Here is a 25,135-nt window from a genome sequence, read left to right on the forward strand (position 1 = left end):
GCAAATGTTAACAATTTTGGGAATACAATGGAGCATTATGAAAAGTGAAATTTCCCCCTGGATGGACTTCATGACATTCCACACCCTGGACAGCTGCAGCTATTACACTGTGCATACCATATCAGCTGGTTGTACTATTTTTAAGAAAAACAAATGTCTCTTTAAAAGAAAAGAAATCATTGAGCGCCCTACCCCTCGTCGTATGTGCCCACAATATTGATGGCCGCTGCATTAAAGATGATCCTGTTCTGAACTTCAGTCGAACCTCTGAGGCTACTAGATGCTGTGGGCTGAGATTGTGCTGAGCTGTTGATGGTAACATTGAACTTGGCACTCTTTTACTCTTGGAGTGGTTTGAGTTGGTCTGGACTCCTGCCATACATTTCTTCTCTCAAGGAAATCTCCACCCTTTTTGATAGAAATTTTGCTCTATTATTATTTATCCAATTTAGAGTATACAGAGTTTCTCCAGTTCCCATAAGTTTAACCAAATAAATCCTGATATGTGTCAGTTTTGCTTAGTTTATCTTATATCTGTAAAGGGAACAACCCTTTATGTCTGTAACATCTGAAATGAAGGTTCCAACAGGCGTTTTCAATATATATTCCTTCAGATCTGTGTGAAAAATAGTGGGGCATGCTGCAGTGTTTCTTTTTTTCTGACACAATGATGGGCACCAAAATAAAACCCCAATGGACCACGCTAGACTCAGTGTTGTCCATCAGGTGCCATTAGCCTAAAAGCACTGTATCTCTGACTACTGTCACTACAGAAAAAAAAAAAATTTCCATTCTTGCAGGCCCCCATAAAGTGCCCATTGGGTGGAGTAAACTCTTCTTATGTTATCTCCCTTCCTTACCAGTCAGAAACAGAGGAAAGAAGATAAGGAGCTGCATATGTTCTCACCCCCTACTCCCGATCAGAACACTTGTCAACTATGTGACGTGGATACTTACTGGTATCTGGATTGCAGATATTTTAAGTGTATTCAGTTTTCTGGTGAAGATGTGAAGAAATATGCATGTAGACTTATAAGGCCTCGTTCACATCTGCCTCTAAGGTTCATTTTGGAGGCAGGAGGCTTTGTTGCAGATTCTGTAAAAAAAAAAAAAAAATCCTTGTAAAATCCCAGAAACCATGGCAGAATAGAATGACCCAATAGAAAATGTTTAAGACTTATAGGAAATGTTTAAGACCTATGGCAAAGTTGTTTTTATTTATTTATTTATTTTTTATTTTAGACGTGTTGAGGCAATAAAAAATTGGTTGTGAAGGTGGACATAACCTTCAAAGGGAAAATGTCAGCTCTATTTAGTGCTAAGATCTGCAGACACTGCTGGATAGCTTGTAAAAGCAGAATGTACCTTTCCAGTAGCTGACGGTGGTTGCCAAATTTTAAAATCACCTTTTTATTTCTCAGCCAAGTGTCCAGGAGGTGTGGCCGAGTTGCTCCTCCTTTAGATTCAAAGCCCTGACAGCTAATCAAAGAAGGGCTAGAAGGTGATGGAAAGCAAGCAGGTGTGTCAGGCTGTGGCACTTAGTGCCACAGCCTGACACACCTGCTTGCTTTCCATCACCTTCTAGCCCTTCTTTGATTAGCATACAGGGCTTTGAATCTAAAGGAGGAGCAACTCGGCCACACCTCCTTGACACTTGGCTGAGACATAAAACGGTGATTTTATAATTTTGGCAGCCATCATCAGCTCCAGAAAAGGTACATTCTGCTTTTATACCCTAGCAGCTATCCAACAGTGTCTGCAGCTCCTACTGATACATTCTCTTAAAAGCGGTTATCTGGATAAACATTTTTATGAAAGGAGTCACTTAAAGGGGTACTCCGGTGAAAACCTTTTTTCTTTTCTTTTTGGAATGCTCTCTGATGATATCACGACCACAGTTCTCTCTGCTGACGTTATTATAATAATAATGCTTTATTTATTGTTGTCCTTAGTGGGATTTGAACCCAAGTCCCCAGCACTGCAAGGCAGCAGTGCTAACCACTGAGCCACCATGCTGCCCTTAGAATACATCTGCTATGGATGGTTGCTAAAATGGACAGAGATGTCAGCAGAGAGCACTGTGCTCGTGATGTCATCAGTGTTCCAAAAAGAAAAGAATTTCCTCTGTAGCATTCAGCAGCTAATAAGTACTGGAAGGATTAAGATTTTTTAATAGAAGTAATTTACAAATATGTTTAACTTTCTGCCACCAGTTGGTTTAAAAGAAAAAAGGTTTTCACCGGAGTACCCCTTTAACCTCCCGCTGCTGCTGTGCCTGTGTTGTTTTGACATGCAGGAAATGCCCGCTCAGCCAGTGATCATCATTTCCCAGGGTTGAATCCGTATCCAACCCAAACTTGGGTGTAAGTTTTTATTTAGTTTAAAGATGTAACTTGGCATCAGAGACCCGATACCAATCACTAGAATTGGCAGTAGGGTTTAATGTGAATGGACAAGTTGACAGTGTTGAGTCACAGCAGTATGTGTGCTCTGCTTTATCTTGCATACACAAGCTGACTGGCGGAGCTCCAGACTCAGTGTTCAGAGGTCTGCATGACTGTACGGAAAATGTGATTGGATCTGCTGGTATTTTCACGGTATTTGTCTATTGATATATCAATATGGTTCACTATTGTACTTAAGCATAGTTATCCAGTAGAGTCATAACAAATATGAATGCAAGATAGGGGATGGAATCACACATGCAGTTTTTGTGGCAGTTCTCATGGAGCTTTTTGAGTTAAACACAGTTAATAGAATAGAGGAGATGTGTCAGTGCTTCCTTTGGATCCACTTTTGAGTAATCAGCCAAACAGGCTACCAAATGGGCAAATGATATGTAAAAGTCTCCTTAAATGGGTACTCCGGTGAAAACCTTTTTTCTTTTAAATCAACTGGTGGCAGAAAGTTAAACATATTTGTAAATTACCTCTATTAAAAAATCTTAATCCTTCCAGTACTTATTAGCTGCTGAATGCTACAGAGGAAATTCCTTTCTTTTTGGAACACTGATGACATCACGAACACAGTGCTCTCTGCTGACATCTCTGTCTATTTTAGCAACCATGCATAGCAGATGCATAGCAGATGTATGCTAAGGGCAGCATGGTGGCTCAGTGGTTAGCACTGCTGCCTTGCAGTGCTGGGGACTATGGATCAAATCCCACTAAGGTCAACAATAAATAAAGCGTTATTATTATTATAATAACGTCAGCAGAGAGAACTGTGTTCGTGATGTCATCAGAGAGCATTCCAAAATTAAAAGAATTTCCTCTGTAGTATTCAGCAGCTAATAAGTACAGGAAGGATTAAGATTTTTTAATAGAAGTAATTTACAAATCTGTTTAACTTTCCAGAGCCAGTTGATTTAAAAGAAAAAAGGTTTTCACCGGAGTACCCCTTTAAACAAGCCTCAATCTAGATCAGCACTCGTATGATGCAGGCATAGGCCTGTTTTATACAGCTCTACGGCTCAAAAATCTGCATCAAAAACTACCACAAAAATTGTAAGTGTAAATACTGCTTTAGCCATTTTCATGCAGCAGTAATATCCTCAGTATATTACACGTGTACAGTATTTGTAAGCTAAAACTAGGAGTGGAACATACAAAGAGAAAATATAATAGAAAAATGTGCACCTCTTCCATTTTTAAAATATGCTCCTGGCTTTGGCTTACAAATATTAATGCGAAATGCTGCTGGATGAAAGTAGCCTAAACATAGCCATAGACTTTTAGTATCTGTCAGGTGGACGCTTAACTGACTGTTATCTTCTCCCAACCTCCTCATACACATGAATGTTCAGCACGGTCGAACATTCATGTTACCTCTATGGGGAGGTGAGGGGTAAGCTGCAGCCAGAAAGCTCTGGTGATGGTTTATCCCTCTGAGAACAAAAGGGACAGGTGGTGAAAATCTAACAGACCTTTCTCTCCATCATCATCATTATTATGTATCGGTGGAGAGTTGGGTGGTCTCCATAGTCGGCTGGTCCCACAGAAGTCAGTGGGTTTGCTCATCTTTAGTCTAAAGTGTACAGGCACCTTAGACTATGTTAACACAGGGCAGATACACTGCAGATTTTCATAGTATGTTACAGTACCAGCAAAGTAGATCTGACTTAAACAATTTGCATCATTACACTGTGCAGCATCTAAATGTATGTTGTGGATACACTGTGGATTTGTTGCAAATTTTCCCCAGTGTTTCCCAGTGTGAAAAGCCAAATTCTCTGTAAACCTGCAAATACATAGACGTAGACCAAATTGTTGATTACCTTTTGTTAAAGGGGTACTCCCAATGAAAACTTTTTTTTTTTTTTTTTAAATCAACTGGTGCCATAAAGTTAAACATATTTGTAAGTTACTTTTATAAAAAAAAATCTTAATCCTTCCAATACTTATTAGCTGCTGAATACTACAGAGGAAATGGTTTTCTTTTTGGAACACAGAGCTCTCTGCTGACATCATGACCACAGTGCTCTCTGCTGCCATCTCTGTCCATTTTAAGAACTGTCCAGAGTAGTAGAAAATCCCCATAGCAAACATGCTGCTCTGGACAGTCCCTAAAATGGACAGAGATGTCAGCAGAGAGCACTGTGGTCATGATGTCAGCAGAGAGCTCTGTGTTCCAAAAAGAAAACCATTTCCTCTGTAGTATTCAGCAGCTAATAAGTACTGGAAGGATTAAGATTTTTTAATAGAAGTAATTTACATATCTGTTTAACTTTCTGGCACCAGTTGATTTAAAAAAAAAAAGTTTTCCACGGGAGTACCCCTTTAAAGATAGAAAAAAAACAATAATGCTCCCTGAAATAACTTGACACTGACACAAGTTATATTTGGGAAAGTGATATTTAGGTGTGCACCCTTGTTTTAGTGCCTTCTTGTTCTTGCATTGCTCTATTATCTATATAGGGCACATTTGGTTGCACCCCAAGGGGGTATTGTTTATAGCAGTGTTTCCCAACCCAGTCCTCAAAGCCACCAACAGTCCGGGTTTTTCAGTTACTCCATTGGAATAGAACAGGGAAAGATTAAAATCCTGGACTGTTGGTGTGCCTTGAGGACTGGGTTGGGAAACACTGCTTTATAGGGTTGGTGCCTTCTGATTCTTTTTTATTTTCAATAAAAACTGAGAATAAAGGATAGATAGAGAAAAAGGAGAGTGTCATAAACAACAAAAAAATATATATACGCAGCTCCTGATAACACATTGATTCACCGCACGTGCAGTTTTCTGCCAGTATGCGTTTACAAGAAACCTGTAATTATCGTACGTGGTGTACAGGCACATGGCCACTGCAAGAAATAAGTGGCCTCAGTGGTTACGTGCCATACTTCCTTGCATCACGAAGAAGAAGTTATAACACTGTTTAGTCATTGTTGCAAATCTAGATTATTACATTTTAAGGCCATTTTACCGAGTATCAGACGAATGAGCTTGTTCCCATTAATAGGTGCATGTAAAGGGGGCAGCGATTAGCCAACGAACGAGCAAATCCTTGTTAATTTTATATATATATATACACACACACAGTGGTCCCTCAACATATGATGGTAATCCATTCCAAATGGACCATCGTTTGTTGAAACCATCGTATGTTGAGGGATCCGTGCAATGTATAGGACAGTGGTCTACAACCTGCGGACCTAAAGATGTTGCAAAACTACAACACCTAGCATGCCCGGACAGCCGTTGGCTGTCCGGGCATGCTGCGTGTTGTAGTTTTGCAACATCTGAAGGTCCGCAGGTTGTAGACCACTGGTATTGGAGGTTATACTCGCGTGTCCTCGCTGCTCCGGACGTCACTGCTCGTCACCGCTGCCCTGGATGTCGCCTTCCATCGCTGTTGCCGCGTCCCCGGGGTGTCCCCGCGCTCCGGCAAGGCCTCTGCTTCCCCGGCATCCTCTCTCTCCGTCGCCGCCATCACGTTGTTACGCACACCGCTCCTATTGGATGACGGGACGACGTGCGCAGCGACGTGATGACGACGATGGAGAGCGCCGGCAATGCAGAGGATCCCGAAGAGGCCGCGCTGGAGCCCTGAGGACAGGTAAGTGATCGTCAGCGGACCACACGGGGCACCGTAAACGGCTATCCGGTGGCAGCTGAAGCAGTGTGTGTGTGTGTGTGTGTGTGTGTGTGTGTGTGTATATATATATATATATATATATATATATATATATATATATATATATATACAGTGGTCCCTCAACATAAGATGGTAATCCGTTCCAAACAGACAATCGTTTGTTGAAACCATCGTATGTTGAGGGATCCGTGCAATGTAAAGTATAGGACAGTGGTCTACAACCTGCGGACCTCCAGATGTCACAAAACTACAACACCCAGCATGCCCAGACAGCCGTTGGCCGTTGTTGTAGTTTTGCAACATCTGAAGGTCCGCAGGTTGTAGGCCACTGTTAGAGGAAGTTGTACTCACCTGTCCCCGCCGCTCCGGACCCGTCACCGCTGCCCGGGATGTCTCCGTCCATCGCTGTCGCCGCATCCCCAAGGTGTCCCCGGCGTGGTCTCTGCTTCCCCGGCATCCGCGCTCTCCGCCATCACATCGCTATGCACGCCGCTCCGATTGGATGACGGGATGGCGTGCGCAGCGACGTGATGATGACGATGGAGAGCGACGACGATGCAGGGGATCCCGAAGAGGACGCGCCGGAGCCCCGAGGACAGGTAAGTGATCGTCACCGGACCACATGGAGCATCGTAAACGGCTATCCGGTGGCAGCTGAAGCAGTCTGCGCTGCCGGATAGCCGTTTAAGCGATGGCCCCAACATACAAAAGCATCGTATGTTGATGCTGCCTTCAACATGCGATGACCTCTGAGAGGTCATCGTATGCTGAAATTATCGTATGTTGGGGCCATCGTAGGTCGAGGGGTCACTGTATATATATATATATATATATATATATATATATATATGCACAACTGTTATTGTTATCGGTCGCACATTGGCCTATTTACACAGGTGATGTGCAGCCAACAGTTCTGGATCACTGAGATTGATGCTTGTGTAAAAGGCACTCAGGTGGTGCTAAAATAGATGCTTAGTGAATTCAAAACAAGCCATGCTTAACATAAATCTATTAGTAAAACCTCAAAGTGACTTGATTTTATATAGATTTTAGTGTTCACCAAATAGTTACTAACTGGTAATAACCAGAATGCCAAAAGATTCATTGTAGGTTCACTAAAGAGATGTAATACTTTAAACTGTTAAAGACAAAGTGAGACGTTTGATGTGCCTTTTGTGAGTCTACCACTTATGTTGTTGAATTTGCTTCCTAACAGACCTTTTTGGTGCGGAGGTCCTCAACACTCCAGAAGAAAGTCATTTCACTTCGGGTTCCAAATGAGTTTGGATCTTGTTTTCAAGAATTTGTGATTAGAGAAAGTTCATATAGTAAGTGAACCCTTTACTTGATCTTTAGAAAATCAATCTCAAGCTTAGATGTCTTTTTTTCAGATTTTTCTTTAGTCCACATTCACACACCATAAAATCATGGCTGCAAAGCAGACAACGGCCGTTTCTATAATGGTGTGTGACGATAGCCTTAACCCCTTAACAACGCAGGACGTAAATGTACGTCCTGGTGCGGTGGTACTTAACACACCAGGACGTACATTTACGTCCTATACATAACCGCGAGCATCGGAGCGATGCTCTGGTCATGCACGGCAGGTCCCGGCTGCTAATAGCAGCCAGGGACCTGCCGGTAATGGCCGACATCAGCGATCACGCGGATGTCAGCCATTAACCCCTCAGATGCCATGATCAATACAGATCACGACATCTGCAGCGCTGCGGTCACTATAATGGATGATCGGATCGCCCGCAAACGCTGCCGCGGAGATCCGATCATCCAGAACGTCAGATGGAGGTCCCCTCACCTGCCTCCGCTGCCTTCCACGGGTCTTCTGCTCTGGTCTGAGATCGAGCAGACCAGAGCAGAAGATGACCGATAATACTGATCAATGCTATGTCCTATACATAGCACTGAACAGTATTAGCAATCAAATGATTGCTATAAATAGTCTCCTATGGGGACTATTAAAGTGTAAAAATAAAAGTAAAAAAAAAAGTAACAAAAAATTTGGAAAATCCCCTCCCCCAATAAAAATGTAAATTGTCCAATTTTTCCCATTTCACCCCCAAAAAGTATAAAAAATATATAAAGTATAAAATATGTTAATGATACTGCACGGTGAAGTCCATGAAATTAACCATGTAAAGAATAACATTGATTATGAATGCAGAATCCTTTCCTTATGTAGCATTTCTTCTTGTGGTATTGGACTTTCTTGGCACAGGCTGGCTGTGATTTTAATGTCTATCATCTTCCTCTCTGTGAACCAAATGATGTTAACAGAGAAGCTTCACGCTGTGCACAGCTACCCGCCTACGAACATGCTTCAGAAGAGATATTCTCTGATAGGCCTCTTTTATGTTTTGTCCAAACACAACTGAATGTTGAACAACCGTCAGCAAATATCTTATCCTGGCATAGTAAATATGCTGCTTTCTCACTGAGTTACAGTTGTTTGCATTGCTCCCAATTGACTGATTCCTCCAGGTCATATAAGGTTTCCCTTCCAGCAAGATAAAGAAACTTCCATACTTTGAATTCCCATAGAATATGGGAACAATATGGCTGCACTATGACCTGTTTATCGGCATAAGCAGTATGCAAAAGGAGGTTTACCTTACATTATTACTGTAGCATTAACAAGTGCACTGTAAGGCTATGTATTTTCGGTCCGATTTCTAGCTGTAAAAAATACATCAATTTTTATAAATAAGCAAAGTTGCCAGAATTGCTGCAGGTTATATAACATTTTACTGCATATTTTTGGGTTTTACAGTTAAATTTTGTTATTCCAGATACTACAGTATATACTCGAGTATAAGCCGACCCGAATATAAGTCGAGGCCCCTAATTTCACCCCAAAATCCCAGGAAAAGTTATTGACTTGGCTATAAGCCTAGGGTGGGAAATTCATCATCCCCCCCCCCCCCCCGTCATCATCAAGACCCCCGTCATCAATACCCCCATCATCATCACCCTGTCATCATCCTCCTCGTCATCATCCCCCCCCCCCCCCTTCATCATCACCGCCTGTCAATCCCTTCAATGTCAGTGGTCTTCAACCTGCGGACCTCCAGATGTTGCAAAACTACAACTCCCAGCATGCCCAGACAGCCATGCAGGTTGAAGACCAGTGTGGCCTTCGTCATCATCCAGACCCCCCTTTAGTTTTCTACTTACCTCCCCTCAGTCGGAAGGAAGGGTGAGCTGGTGCCGGCCATCTATGCTGCAGGGACCGTCCGGTGGGGAGGGTTAGTCGTTCCGGGCTGTCCATCTTCACCGGGAGGCCCTCTTCTCCACTCCAGGCCGGTCCCGGACTAGTGACATTGCCCTGACGACGAAGCACAGGGACGTTCATGCGCAGGGACATCACGGACGTCTGCTGTGCACGGACGTCCCTGTGCGTCATCGTCAAGGCAATGTCACTAGTCCGGGACCGGCCTGGAGCGGAGAAGATGGCCTCCTGGTGAAGATGGACAGGCTGGAACGACTAACCCTCCCCACCGGACGGTCCCTGCAGCATAAATGGCCCGCACCAGCTCACCCTTCCTTTCCACCGAGGGGAGGTGAGTAAGAAAACTAAAGGGGGTTCTGGATGATGACGAAGGCCGCAGTGGTCTTCAACCTGCGGACCTCCAGATGTTTCAAAACTAAAACTAAAGTTGTAGTTTTGCAACATCTGGAGGTCCGCAGGTTGAAGACCACTGAGAAGGGATTGACAGGCGGAGAGTTCACTCGAGTATTAGCCGAGGGGGGGCGTTTTCAGCACGAAAAATCGTTCTGAAAATCTCAGCTTATACTCGAGTATGTACAGGTATTTCTTTATTAGGCTAGGTTTCCACACAGGTTTTTTCTGGCATTTTTTTTTTTTATAAGAAAACTGCCACAGCATTTTTTTTGAGCCAAAGCCAGAAGGGTATTCAAAAGGAATGGAAGATACAAACTTCTTCATGCTGGATCCACTTCTGAGTTTGGCTCAAGAAAACAACAGAAAAAAACTGTGGCTGTTTTTCTACAATGTGTGCAATGACCATAGACTTCTTGGCAAAAATACGTTCATATTTTAACTCAATTTTATGTACGTATTTTAGTCAAAGCAAAAAAAAAAAAAACTTTTACACTGTGTGGACATAGCCTAATGCATAGCATCTGTAGTTGTCTCTATGGACATATGGAGATACAGTGAGATGAGCAAGATGTAACATTATTCAGTACAATGATGCAAATTCAGTACTAGATGGAATATAACCAATAGGTCATCTTAGATCCTATGTCTTTTGACTATAATATATATATATATTGTTAATTGCACATTTATCATATAAACAACATATACACGTCATAGGGTATATAGACCCAAATAGATAAATGTAGTCCTCCATCAAATATCAGTCAGACCTGGTGTAGATTTTAGTTTTAATTTTTACCTTTTTGCAGGTGAAAGTTGACACGTCCAATTTGTAAATTACAAGAATGGGGGGTCTCAACCCACAAAAATATAGGCCAATGGGGGATGCCTAAGTGTTTAGAACAAGACATATTTAAATCTAGAAGTAGGACATAAACACTAAAAACTGGCGCACACCAATTGAAACAAAGCTTTATTGTTCCAAAGAATCATAAGAAAATACATACAAGACAACACTTTAAAACAATTAGAAATGCTCAAGCTGGAAGCTAACTCTACACCCAGAGAGGGGCCATGAACCCCTCGCAAGCGTCACTTGTCCAACAATACTTCAAAGAAGTAAATGGCCCTGCAGTTATGTACTATATACAATAAGTAATGATCATAAACCCAAAAATCTGCAGTGACACTCACCCTAGTCTCTATACTACAAGGATCAAGCACAAATGATGAACTACATACAGTACCATAGGTTAGAGAACACTAGCAGCCAGAGGGCAGAAGGACCAGATAGAACAAGGTTTCTCAACGAGGTACGCGTCACCTAAGGGTACCCAAGGGTTATGAGGGGCTACAGCAATCCGTTGACGAATACTGGCCATGCCAGTATTTGTCACCGCAGGATGGGGATTGGACGCTGCAGTTGCCGCAGCAGCTCACTATATTGTACCTACAGCCTCGGCCACTTTATGTGAGCTACAGTGGCTGCCGGGCCTGAAGTGTGACATCCCTGACATTGTGCGGAGGTGCCAGCACAGTGCAGAAGGATGTCTCCCGTCAGTGCGGCCCTCAGACTCTCCCCGAATGGGATAGACAAAGGCCTGGTAAGCATGTTTAACTACACCGTGGTATGGGAGGGTGTTATTATATGTATCTCATATATTGGCTCAGGGGGATTGGAGGGGGGGGATAATGACAAAAGGGGATTAAGATAGAGGGGGGGGATAATGGCACACGGGGATCAGAGGGAGGGGTAAATAATAACACAAGGCAATTAAGATGGATGGGAGAATAATGGCACAAGGGGATTAAGTATCACATTAGTATCGCACAAGAAAGGTAAGCACATGCCATTATGAAATTAAGTACTTTTATTACTTATTTTGTCCACGAGTACCCCTCGCCCGTAAATTGACCCTTTGGGGGTAAAAAGGTTGAGAACCACTGAGATGTCAAGCAGGTATATGTGAGATTGACGGCAACTTCCTCAGGGGGGCTACCAGTGTCATGCCCACTTTGTATCACACTTCTGCCTACTTGGCGAGCACAGTGCAACATGACAAAAAGTTGGTAAATTTATGAGCAAAGTGGGAATTTCTGCGAAGTTCTGCCGAAGTACATTATTATAATCAAGATCTCAACAGTGCAGTGGAACATTGGAGTTATACCTTATCCATTCTATTCTGTACTATTAAGTTCCCACTTTTTTCAGTGCAGACCCCAAAAAGTGAACATGTGGCGGCGTACAGTATTCCGCAGGCAGTGTGGTTAGTATTACTCCCCTCAGGGTTGGCATTATCCTTTATTTGGCTGGTCTTGATCATATTACATCTTGCACTTTTGGCCCTTATATTTAGCATGCAACTCTGCATATATTGCAATATTTAGCTACCTATACTACCTTTACTAGCCATGTAAACTGGTTGCATGGGCCCTTTTTAATATAGCCTTATATTGTTAGATTTTTATCCACACTGCTTATTACACATGTTCTTATTATTTATATATGTCCCAGGCTGCCGCCTTCTGCTGTTGTATTCCTCCTGGTTTTTAATACAGATTTTATTATGTGTTACACTTTATACTGTGATATTATGTGTTACACTGTAATAATAAAGATTATTCATTCTTTCCCATATTTTTGTGCAAATAGCTCCGTTTTTTTTCTTGGGTAATAGTATCTGGGATTATATAAGGCCATGAAATCTATTAGTTCCTCTCTAGTTGACCATCTAGGATCAGTATCATGCAGTAAATAGTGATTCCTGCTATCCGCCATTCCTCAAACTGTTATCTCTACCATGTGGGATGATTCCATGAAGGCAGGACCTTCGAAATGCAAAATGATATCCAACTATATTACTTTCAATTGGCCTTCTAGGTGCCAAATATTTGCCTCTTTTATTGATATGCTACTAATAAAACAACATAAAAAATAAGACCTTGTTAATAGATATTTCATAACCTCCCATCACTAACACATCTGGCCTCCGTGATAAATTAGTAAACATCCTGAATGGAGCTGCCCCAATACTACTACAGAATAATACTAGCACCACATTTGTATGGACTAAGTCAGACTGAACCAAAGATCATGTGAGTTCCTTTGTTTTGTTTTCTAACGTCTTCATTGTGCAACTCTGATCTGTTTTGACCCATTTTTCAAGGATGAGTGAACGTTCCAGGAATGAGGAAAAACTACATAAATTCCAGACTCCTTATATTTAGCTGAACTGCTCAGTTGGCAAAGAAGTCCGCTCGGCACAGTTGTTTTCAATTAGAAGAACACTGCTTTGTTTGATAGTTGCAAAACATTACTGCTTACTCGCTGCAGAAAAACACCAGGATCTGATTTAACCTCGTCTTGTTTGTGGTCTTATATGGTGTCCATTATCTTTTGTCTCCCCAGCTTTTTCCTTGGAAGGATCTGGAATCAGCTTTGCGGATGTTTTTAGGCTTGTTGCTTTTTACTGCATTAGCAGGTAGGAAACATTTAAATGTACCTATAGTATATTAAGACACCAGCACTCAAACAACACGGCAAACCAAATCTGACTTTTTACATTTATTCTTTATAAAAAATATTTTTTATATAGTTTATTTTTAAAGAAGATACATTTAACATTTCTAAATTAAAAGACAGTTTTCCCCTAAATACAGTACCTCACCTGTCCACAGGTTAAGTATTAGGCTGGCTTCACACCACGTTTTTGCAATACAGTTTTTTTACAGGTTTTTGATAAAAAAAACGGATTCCTCAAAACCTGACTAAACTGTATCAAAACGTGTGTACAAAGTTTTATCTGTATACGGTTGAAAACCGTATACAGTTTGAAAAGTGATGTCTGGTTGCATTCGTTTTTTAGGGGAAAAAAACGTATACGTTTTGAACTTTTCACCCCATTATCAATAAAGTTTCACTTGTTTGATTGAAATTCCAAGAAAAAAAACTGTGCAAAGTCAAAATTCGTATGGTAAAAACTGGATGGAACTGTACACACATACAGTTCTGTACGGTTCCCATTGACTCCTATGTTAAAAAAAAAAAAAACGTATACGGGTCAATACGGTTTTTCACCTGGACCAAAAACTGTGGTAGACCACAGTTTTCTGTCCAGAAAACAAAAAGTAAAAACCGTGTGGTGTGAAAAACGGAGACAACCGTTTGCAATATGGTGCATACGGTTTTGAATGTTAAGTCTATGGCCACGGTTTGCTGTACGGTTGCATAGGGTTTTTTTTTTGTTTTTTTTTTTAAACGTATCCAAAAACTGTATAGAACCCACCCTTTTATTGCTTTTCAACTCTATTAAAGTGATTGTGCCTGAGCTGCAATACCACATACATTCAGTGAACACCTGTGGAGCTGCTTTGAAAGAAAGCAGACATGTTTTTCTAATCTTGAACAACCCCTTTAAGAGTATAAATCATACCACTAGTTTCAGAAAACCTTTGACATGTTATAGTGACACATTAGAAGTTTTGATTGGTCTAGTTCTAGGTGATGAGGCCCTCAACAATCATTGAAAGAAGTAGCAGGAGCGCTTAGTTGAGGGCTGTGCCCTTTCATCTTTGATTGTTTCTCATGCTTCCCTCGGAGAGGCGACATTAGGTATGTGCAGACTTATAGACCTACTATGAGCCTCTCTGATAAGATGTGAGCAGAGCCAAAGGGGCAAATTGCTTAAAGAGGTACTCCGCTGCTCAGCGTTTGGAACAAACTGTTCCAAACGCTGGAGCCAGGAGCTCGTAACGTCATAGTTCCACCCGTCACGTTCCGCCCCCTCAATGCAAGTCTATGGGAGGGGGCGTGACAGCTGTCACGCCCCCTCCCATAGACTTGCATTGAGGGGGTGACATCATGAGGGGGTGGGGCTATGACGCCACGAGCTCCTGGTGCCGGCTCCAGTATTCGGTACAGTTTTTTTTCCAAACGTTGAGCAGTGGAGTACCTCTTTAACTGAGCACTTCTGCCCCTTCATTTTAGTGATTGGTGGGGGATGTAGCACCTGGACCTCCACCAATCAAAACTTCTGACATGTCAAAGGTTTCCTGAAACTAGAGATTCATTAACAGTAATTAGTTGGGGGTCAAAACTTCTAAACTTCAAAAGAATCCTATCCCATGACATGTCTGTATTTAAAAATAAAATAACTACCTTTAATGGTAATCTGTCAGCTGCCATTCACGTTCCAAGCTGCTGACAATGTGAGATAGCTGTTAGGAGATATATTGTACATTACGTATATCTGTCTGTACGTCTATAACTGGTACCAAGTATCAAAGAGGAGTCTCAAGCCCCTAAAGTGCTAATGACTGGAACAAATCCTCGCTCCCCCTCCCATCCATATCCCGGCTTGATTGACAGTCAGGGCTCATCTTCCGATGCCAAGCCCTGTTTCCAAACCTTGAAAACAGGACTCGGGTTGATCACACAGGGGTGGGAGCGTAAGTAAGGAGTTGTTCCAGCCCTCAGCACTTAGGAGGCTTGGGGATGCCTCTCTGTCACTTGGCACCAGAAAATGAAAGCATTTTTCTAGGTTATGGAAACACAAACACTATCTAACAGTGTCAGCAAACAAAACCAAACCATTGTATTTCTTTTTGTACACCTCTGCAGAGATTTCTGTAACACCATATATATAAGTATATATATATATATATATATATATATATATATATATATATATGTATAATATAGCTCTGCAGAAGTCAAGATATAGATTGGGACTCATTCACCACTGACAGAATTTTAGAAGGCATCAATGATTCTTTTCCTGACCAAATTGGTTCATAGATCCTGAAGAAGATCAATCATGTTAAACCAAGCTGAAATCTTCGCCTTATGTGTTTTGTACATTTTATCTGTTGTGCCTATTTTAAGCTGTAAAGTGCACCAGCAGTCCATTGTGGGTCTTACTCAGAACTAAGCTGTCTGTTTCCATGGGAAGCGACAAATCTATGAAGGAAGCTATGTAGAGGAATGGAGTCCCAGCCATGATGTAACAAAAACAGATACATGTAGAAAAGTGTTTGTGAATCATGTGTTACCTGATGTGAACAGTTCACTCACAAGATTTTGTTAACAGGAACGTAAAGGTTGGAGTAATATTGGCTCCCCCTAATACATTATCTTGATGAATTGAGTGTGTGTGCTGTGATACTTGCCCAATGCTCCATTTAAGAACCGCCGTTCCTGTTCATTCTTATCATTTTTATTTGCTGTGATAACAATCGTGGTTTACGATATCAAGTAAAAGCTTTATTATGAGTTTGGGCTAGGATCTGCTGTTCAGGAATGCTTGTGACAAGCACATGTGGTTGGTTGAATGAGGATAATGCTTGTCTGGGCTGTAGACCAAGGAAAGATGGAATAATATCAACTCCAATGAAAGGAAGTGACACAGAGTCGTCTGCACCCGGTGCCCTCATGGACTCATTAGACAGAGATGGCTAATGATGGGTTTGTGCCATCACTAGTAGAAATGTCATCCTTTTTTCCACCCCACAAGGGACTTTTCCTTCACCCAGGAAGCAAGATTCTGGTTTGTAGCAGTCCGGCGGAACAATGTATCACACTATGAACTCTTTGCACCTTGTATTTAAAACCTTTCTTGTCTACTAAGAGGAAGTTGTAAATACAACCGAATTGGAAAGTATAGAAGGCTATGTCCGCTTCTTTTTTTTTTTTTTTTTTTTTAATCATCCTATAAAGAGCTAAGCTGTATCTTTCCATGGTCTTAGGACAGCAAACAAACTCTGTGTTGTCTAGTCCTGCAGCCAGGGACATAGCTATAGGGGGTGCAGAGATAGCAGTCACATCAGGGCCCTGGTGCTTAAAAGGGGCCTCAAAGCACATCTGCCCCATAAGAGACCAGCATTATAATTGGCACATGGGGCCCTGTTGCAGATTTTGCATCAGGCCCAGAAGCTACAAGTTACGCCTCTACCTGCAGCCATTGTGTAGCTAGATATGCAGGTCAAAATTATGTTGTGGGAAGCCCCTTGGCAAAATTTTGATTAGGGCACTAACCTCTGGAACACCTACGTTTTCATAGCAGCCATTTGTAGGAGACATGAATGTGCATGATCCATTCCCCTGTAACAGTTAAAGAATAAGTCAAATCAGTAAATCTTGATTGTGAGGTTGTGGTCCCAAAGATTAGAAGTGTACACTACCCATATAAACAGAGGTGTATTCAGGATTTTATTTAGGGAAGGGAAGAGACCGTACTTAAAGTAGTACTCCACTGGAAAACATTTTCTTTTAAATCAACTGGTGCCAGAAAGTTAAACCGATTTGTAAATCACTTCTATTAAAAAATCCCAAGCCTTCCAGTACTTATCAGCTGCTATTATAAACTACAGAGGAAGTTCTTTTTTTTCCCTTTCTGTCTGACCACAGTGCTCTCTGCTGACACCTCTGTCCATGTCAGGAACTGTCCAGAGCAGGAGAGGTTTGCTAGGGGGATTTGCTACTACTCTGCACAGTTCCTTAAATGGACAGAGGTGTCAACAGAGAGCACTGTGGTCAGGCAGAAAGGAAGTTCAAAAAGCAAAGCACTTCCTCTGTAGTATACAGCAGCTGATAAGTACTGGAAGGGTTGGGATTTTTAAATAGAAGTAATTTACAAATCTGTTCAACTTTCTGGCACAAGTTGATTTAAAAGAAAATATTTTCCAGTGGAGTACCCCTTTAAAGAGTACCTGTCACCAAATAAACTTTTCTAAACTAACTCAGGCTATGTTCCCTAACTACTCCTAACACTTCTCCCACCCTTAAAAAATGTTCATAGCTTTCAAAAGCTCTGTATGATACCTTTATTCTTGCTCACATAGTGCAATCTCCCAGCAGGAGAAAGTGGGCATTTCCCAGCAGGCATGACATCACTGAAGCCTGCTGGGGGACCACTTCTGCCCTCACATCTCTCACATCTTTGCAGCGCTGTAATGAATAAAACCTCAGGTTGTATAGCTTGGGAGAAAGAAGAGACAGAGGGGATATGACTTTTAAATACATAAAGGGAATCCACACGGTAAAGGAGGAGAGCATATTTAAAATAAGAAAAACTACCACAAGAGGACATATTTTTTAAATTAGAGGGGCAAAGGTTTAATATTAATATCAGGACGTATTACTTTACTGAGAGAGTAGTGGATGCATGGAATAGCCTTCCCGCTGCAAATACAGTGAAGTAGTTAAAACATGCATGGGATAGGCATAAGCCTATCCTTCATATAAGATAGGACAAGGGACTATTGATAGGATTCAGATTATTGGGCAGACTAGATGGGCCAAATGGTTCTCATCTGCCGACACATTCTATGTTTTTCTATGGTTCTGTGCAGCTTTCATTCTGTGCAGCTTTCAGTGAGGCTCTGTGCAGCTGTCAATCAAGCTAAGTGCATAGAAACACTTCCTGAGTTTGGTCTCCTTCCAGGCCTGGATGAGACCAAATTAACTGTATTAATTGTGGAAGGGAACAGAACAGAGCCACCTAGGAATGGCAAATAAGATTTCTGGATAGTAGCCAATAGTGTCCAGACGCGTTTCTGGGAGAACCCCCTTTTTCAGTGGCAAAAGTGAGAAAAAGTGAGATTCTCACTTTTGCCATTGAAAAAGGGGGTACTTCCCGAAACGTGTCTGGATAATATTGGCTACTATCCAGCAATCTTATTTGCCATTCCTATCCTTGCCAACAACCTGACCTTCATTCTCAAGTGCTGGAGTCCCCTACCTAGCGGACCACCATCCACCGAGCAACTGCCAGAGCACGAGGACACGGCCGCAGGGAGTGCTCTGCATATCCCCGCTCCCGCAATCCCTTTCCTCGCTGCAGGCAACTCACCTATCCAGGGCCGGACGCAGCTCCGAGCCATCTGTCTAACAGACCTACGTGCTGAGACATCTTCACCACAGACAGGACAAACTCTCAAAGAAGATTGCAGGTATTTTCCATCAGGTCGGGTGCGCTGTGAGCACCAGCACCCATACCAACCTGCACACCGCTATTCTACTAATACAATAGACTATAACAGACTATAACTGGGTCATCCACAAACTTTATATTTCCAGCGCTGCAACTATTTATTTTAATTTCTTTATTACATATATTATCCTGGTCAAGACTGGTAACCACTATTTTAAAACTATTATTTATGCCATATTATGATAAACAGCTTTTAACATAACATTATACCAACCACTGTACCTGTAGCAAGGGCTCTGTTCAGAGACCTGATCCTATTTTAAATTACTTAATAAAGTATAATATATTTTGATACCAGCCACATCTCTAATCGTGTGCCTAGAGGTCTGAATTTTCCAATTTTTCTCTAGTAGCTTTTTGGCAGTACGGGTAAGGTGCATCTCAGTACCTCAGCCCAGTTAATTATACAAATATACACTTATAGGGGGACATGTATCAATATTTGTGTATGGTAGAAGCAGTTTACCCCTGCAAAAAAAGACGCAAAAAAATAGCTTGCGCTAAATTTTGCGCAAATATGTAAACACAAAAAAGAAGGGGTAAAATCTTTGATACATGTCCCCCATAGTATACAGCTCCCCATCTATTTTCTGCAATACAGTATATACACATACAAACGGTGACACATATGCACTCATGTGCATACATTTCTCACACATTTATGGTACATACAGGAGCACACACATCTCCTATGTGAGGCAGACAGATTAAAGGGGTACTCCAGCCCTAGACATCTTATCCCCTATGCGAAGGATAGGGGATAAGATGTCTGATCGTGGGGGTCCCGCGCTGGGAACCCCAGCTATCTCTCCGGCAACACCCCTGTCATCTGGTGCACGGAGTGAGCTCTGTGCCTGATGACTGGCAGTGCAGGGGCCGGAGGATTGTGACGTCACGGCCCGCACCCTTAATGCAAGTCTATGGGAGGGGGCGTGCCCCCACCCATAGACATACATTAAGTGGGCAGGGTGTGAAGTCACGAGGGGGTGGGGCCGTGACGTCAGCTCGATCCGTGCACCAGATGACAGGGGTGCTGCAGGAGAGATTGCGGGGGTTCCCAGCGGCGGGACACCCGCCATTAGACATCTTATCTCCTATCCCTTGGATTGGGGGTAAGATGTCTAGGGGCGGAGTACCCCTTTAAGAGAAGAAGGGGGAGGTTTTTAACTAAAGGATGATAGATAGATAGATAGATAGATCAGGGTGGCCCTCTAGTTACCCTATTGGGAAGCTCCAGGGCACTTACCCCTTGTGTTCTCCCTATAGCCTGCCCTGTTGGCATGCTATGATTGCTAATATAGTTCAGCACTAGGAACAATACCATTAAAGGGTACCTTTCATCAAAAAAACTTTTGATATATTATAGATTAATGTATGCAGAATAACTTTCCAATAGCATGTTATTAAAAAATATGCTTCTTTCTATTTCATTTTCCACTTTGAAAAAATAACCACTAGAGGTCTCCCTACCAGTCCTTTTTTATAGATTTCAGACTCATGCTGGAGTCCTAAATCTCAGACTGCAGCCGGGACACAGACAAACTCCCTGACAGGGAGCAGTGCTGAGTTTGTCTGTGTCCCGGCTGCAGTCTGAGATTTAGGACTCCAACATGAGTCTGAAATCTATTAAAAAAAAAGGACTGGTAGGGAGACCTCTAGTGGTCATTTTTCAAAGTGGAAAATGAAATAGAAAGAAGCATATTTTTTAATAACATGCTATTGGAAAGTTATTCTGCATACATTAATCTATAATATATCAAAAGTTTTTTTTTGATGAAAGTTACCCTTTAACAATAAACCTAAATACAGATTAAAAATCATGACTGTAATTTAAATGTCAGTAAATGTCAAAGTACTTGTCACCTAATGCATCATGCTAGTAGTGATACAACATACAGAACCATATCAGGTTGCTTGGCATAAAGCCCACCTCAGAATCTCATTCATGCACATTTCTTTCAGGCTGTTGGACTTTTTCCAGGCTCCTATATACAATGATGTTTTTGGACTGTACATTCTGAGTAACCTCAAATAACCCTTTGTTTCATACTGTGATTAGACATAGAGCTTGATACTATAGAAATAAAAAGGCTTTTGGATCTAGTGGCATGCAGCGCTCGCCCTGTCTTACTTGTCCTTTACCAAAGGAAATGACTTCATTCAACCATGAAAGATCTACTGAAGTTTATATGGGACGACATACCTCAAGGATAAAGAGCATGTAAACTTATTACTGCACATCATTATTTAGTGCAGGGAACTACTATGTTCCGTTTGTTTTAGTAAGCTGCATTATACAGGGAATACAGTCTTCCCTCAAGTTACAATATTAATTGTTTCTGGGACGACCATTGTATGTTGAAACCATTGTATGTTGAGACCAGAACTCTATGGAAACCTGGTAATTGGTTCTGAAGCCACCAAAATGTCATCCAAAAATAGGAAAAAGTGAGGATTAAAGAAAAATAAGTAGATAACTAATATAGATAAAACAAATCCTTACATATAAATGTAAGAAAGATCTGCTGGGAGCTGTAAATCACGGTCTATTTCAGTGATTCCCAAAGAGGGTGCCTCCAGCTGTTGCAAAACTACAACTCCCAGCATGCCCGGACAGCCGAAGGCATGCTGGGAGTTGTAGTTTTGCAACATCTGGAGGCACCCTCTTTGGGAAACACTGGGCTAAGGAGAGGACAGAAGCTTCTTCAGGGTCCTGTGCAGAACACACAATGTACTAAAAATAGTAGAATGAAGCCGCCCTCACCTGGTGTCCAAAGGAGCAGCTAACCCTGGCCCAGGTAAAGTGTACAGAACATGTAATACCTCCCTGTACTGTAGGGGGCGCTACCAGACACCAGTCAGCGCATACACTTTAGGAATGCAGGGGTTTTACCAACACTGGTCTAAGGAGAGGACAGAAGCTTCTTCAGGGTCCTGTACAGAACACGCAATGTACTAAAAATAGTAAAATGAAGCCGCCCTTACCTGGTGTCCAAAGGAGCAGGTAACCCTGGCACAGGTAAAGAGTACAGAACATGTAATACCTCCCTGTACTGTAGGGGGCGCTACCAGTCAGCGCATACACTTTAGGAATGCAGGGGTTTTTACCAATGAAATGCCCATTCTGATTGGTCGGTTCTTCCAGCCATTGACTCGTTTCACTGTCTGTAGCATTGTATGTTGAGTCTGGTTTCAAGTTACAATGGTCCAGAAAAGACCATTGTATGTTGAAACTATTGTATGTTGAGGCCATTGTAAGTTGAGGGATCACTGTATCTCATGTGTGTATCTCATGTGTGTAATGTACTGTACTATCCCTTTAAAAACATTCTAAATAATATAATATTTCTAAAAATCTGAATATGCTCTAAGACATTGGGAGAGATTTATCAAAACCTGTGAAGAGGAACCTTGCCCAGTTTCCCATAGTAACCATCAGATCTCTTCTTTCATTTTTCACAGGCCTTTTTTTATTTTTTTATTTTTTTTAATGAAAGAAGCGATCTGATTGGCTGCTATGTGCAACTGGGCAAGTTTCCTCTGCACAGGTTTTGATAAATCTCCCCAAACTTCAGGTCTCCAGCTGTTGCAAAGCTACAATTCCCATTGAGACCTAACAGCCAGGGCAAAATGGGAGCTTTAGTTTTGCAACAGCTGGAGAATCAAAGATTGGTGAAAACTCTTTAGGGTATGGCCACATGACACTGATCCGCAACATATTTTACGCTGTGGATCTGCCGGTGACCAGATCCTTAGTGTGCCTCCAGCTGTTCCCCCCCCCCCGCTCACAGCAGTAGTTTGCCACTCTGAGCAGTCATTTAGGGTTAATCGCTGTGTGAGTCCCCACACGCATGCGCAGTGTACTCAGAAATCACTGCCACGCCGCAATGTCTGTGAGTAGTCTGTGAGTGCTGACGCCTACTCGCAAGCCACGTGTGACCGCTCGGAGCGGCAGATTGACGCTGCAAGCAGGGGGAACAGCTGGAGGCACACTAAAGGTCGGGTCACCGGCAGATCCGCAGCATAAAATACCCTGTGGATCTGTGTCGTGTGACCCTACCGTTAGGGTACATTCACACAGGCAGGTCATCCTCATGTTTCCCAATGCAGGTTCAAGTTTCCCACTGCAGATTTTCTGCAGTAAAATCTGCAGCTGAAAACTTGCAACAGTCTGCTGCAGATTTTCCACTGTGGAAATTCATCTGCAGGAAACTTGCAGGTAAACTGCCTGTGTAAACATATCCATACGGGGCAGAAATCTGCAACCATACCATGATTTTTGTGTACTGTATTTTTGAAGCAGTCACCATAATGGGTTTATTAAAGAAGCAGTTCTCAGAAGGGGTTATTAAGACTGCCCCTGCTGTATGTCATGTTAGTCACTGACTTGTAGTTTTTCTCCATTCATTATTCAGTTGGGACTCTGCAGCATTGATGTCATTTTAAGTAGAGGCAGTTCAGGACCTCTATCGCAGATTCCGTTCAGAAGCAGGGAATGGAACTGGATGGTTCACTTTGATGACTTGGCAACTCTTTGATAGTATATGCTCAGTTTGGCAGTATGTAGAAATTGTTTAACACTATAGTGATCCCTCAACTTACAATGGCCTCAAGATACAATAGTTTCAACATACAATGGTCTTTTCTGGACTATTGTAAGTTGAAACCAGACTCAACATACAATGTACAGACAGTCCAGATCTGCGAAATATGTCAATGGCCGGAAGAACTGACCAATCAGAATGGGCAATTTACTGGTAAAACCCCTGTATTCCTGCAGTGTATGCACTGACTGGTGTCTGGTAGCGCCCCCTACAGTAATGGGAGGTATTACATGTTCTGTACACTTTACCTGTGCCAGGGTTAGTTGCTTCTTTGGACACCAGGTAAGGGTGACTCCATCTTACTTTTTTAGGACATTGCCTGTACTGTACAGGACCCCGAAGAAGCTCCTGTCCTCTACATAGACCAGTGTTTCTTAAGCAGGGGGCCCCCAGTTGTTGCAAAATTACAACTCCCAGCATGCCCGGACAGGGCATGGAAACACTGACATAGTGATTACAGCTTCCAGCAGATCTTTCTTACTTTTATATATAAGGAATTGCTTTATCTATATTAGTTATCTACTTATTTTTCTTTAATCCTCACTTTTTTCTTATTTTTGGATGACATTTTGGGTGGCTTTTGAAGCAATTACAAGGTTTCCATAGAGTTCTGGTCTCAACATACAATGGTTTCAACATACAATGGTCGTCCTGGAACCAATTAATAATGTAACATGAGGGACCACTGTATTTGTATGGTGCCCTGATAATGAACTTTGCACAATGCATGGCACTGTGCCCACTTAAGGGTTGCTTTGTGGCACTAGCCGGATACCGTTTCAAATAGTCTGAGTACTTTTGCACTACATCTTGATATTGTATAGCAGCACTGTTAGACACGTTTTATTCAGTGGCCGTTAGGTACTATGACAGTATAGGACAGTATGCAGTACACTAAAACTGCAAGGCCCAACTATTTAGCTGTTTGTTTTTTATCTTATTTACGGAAATGGATGGAGAATGATACTAGTCACTCTCACACACACCCAAGGCTGGGCCTACATTCCTGGTAAGCATAGCTATAATCACATTGAGGGAGATTTATCAAAACCGGTCCAGAAGAAAAGTTGCTGAGTTGCCCATAGCAACCAATCAGATTGCTCAGTAATCACCAATCAGCTCAGTAATCACCTTCTTTCCATGGTTCAAAGGTTACGTGAGTGGCCTTAAGTAGGTCTGGATGCTTCTGCATCTATTGCAATTGCTTAGTGGCTACATATGTCAGTATTGTTGCATACAAAGTGTGGATCTGATTACAACTCCCTAAGTGAATGACCCTAAGTGGGTCTCAGTATTCAATCTATTCCACAACCCTCTAGTGTCTGTATATACTATTGTGACTGCATGTTTCTTTGTACCTGACTAGGGTTATACAGACGTGCCATTTATTTATCATTCTCATTTGCAATTGTTTTGAGTTTTTGAGTATCGGTCTATACCTTTGCGGTTACGTTTTTCTTATTTACTATATCTGTGACCTTGTTGTTTCTCATATGTCTGGTTGGGATGGTCATTCTTAGTCTCCTGATTATCCCATTTGTTGGTAGGTGAAATTCATTGAGATCCAATAACATTTCATAACAGGGTGATAAATTTGCACGGTTTGGAGTATTGGTTTATCATCCAGTTGGGATATACAGTCATGGCCGTAAATGTTGGCATCCCTGAAATTTTTCAAGAAAATGAAGTATTTCTCATAGATAAGGATTGCAGTAACACATGTTTTACTATACACAAGTTTATTCCCTTTGTGTGTAGTGGAACTAAACCAAAATAGGGAGGAAAAAAAGCAAATTGGACATAA

At 42.0% G+C, this 25,135-nt stretch overlaps 1 protein-coding gene across 3 annotated transcripts in view; it reads left to right on the plus strand.

Annotated features, from left to right (window-relative positions):
* RIN2 (Ras and Rab interactor 2) overlaps positions 1–25,135 on the plus strand; it is a 181,241-nt gene that overhangs the window by 121,774 nt on the left and 34,332 nt on the right. For all 3 annotated transcript variants that reach the window (XM_056567631.1, XM_056567632.1, XM_056567633.1), the window contains 2 exons: positions 7,314–7,425; positions 13,147–13,219. In XM_056567631.1, the coding sequence (XP_056423606.1) occupies positions 7,314–7,425; positions 13,147–13,219 (185 nt within the window). The remainder of the gene's footprint in view (positions 1–7,313; positions 7,426–13,146; positions 13,220–25,135) is intronic.

This window comes from Hyla sarda, chromosome 3, assembly GCF_029499605.1.
Source record: "Hyla sarda isolate aHylSar1 chromosome 3, aHylSar1.hap1, whole genome shotgun sequence".
In the NCBI taxonomy this organism is placed as follows: domain Eukaryota; kingdom Metazoa; phylum Chordata; class Amphibia; order Anura; family Hylidae; genus Hyla; species Hyla sarda.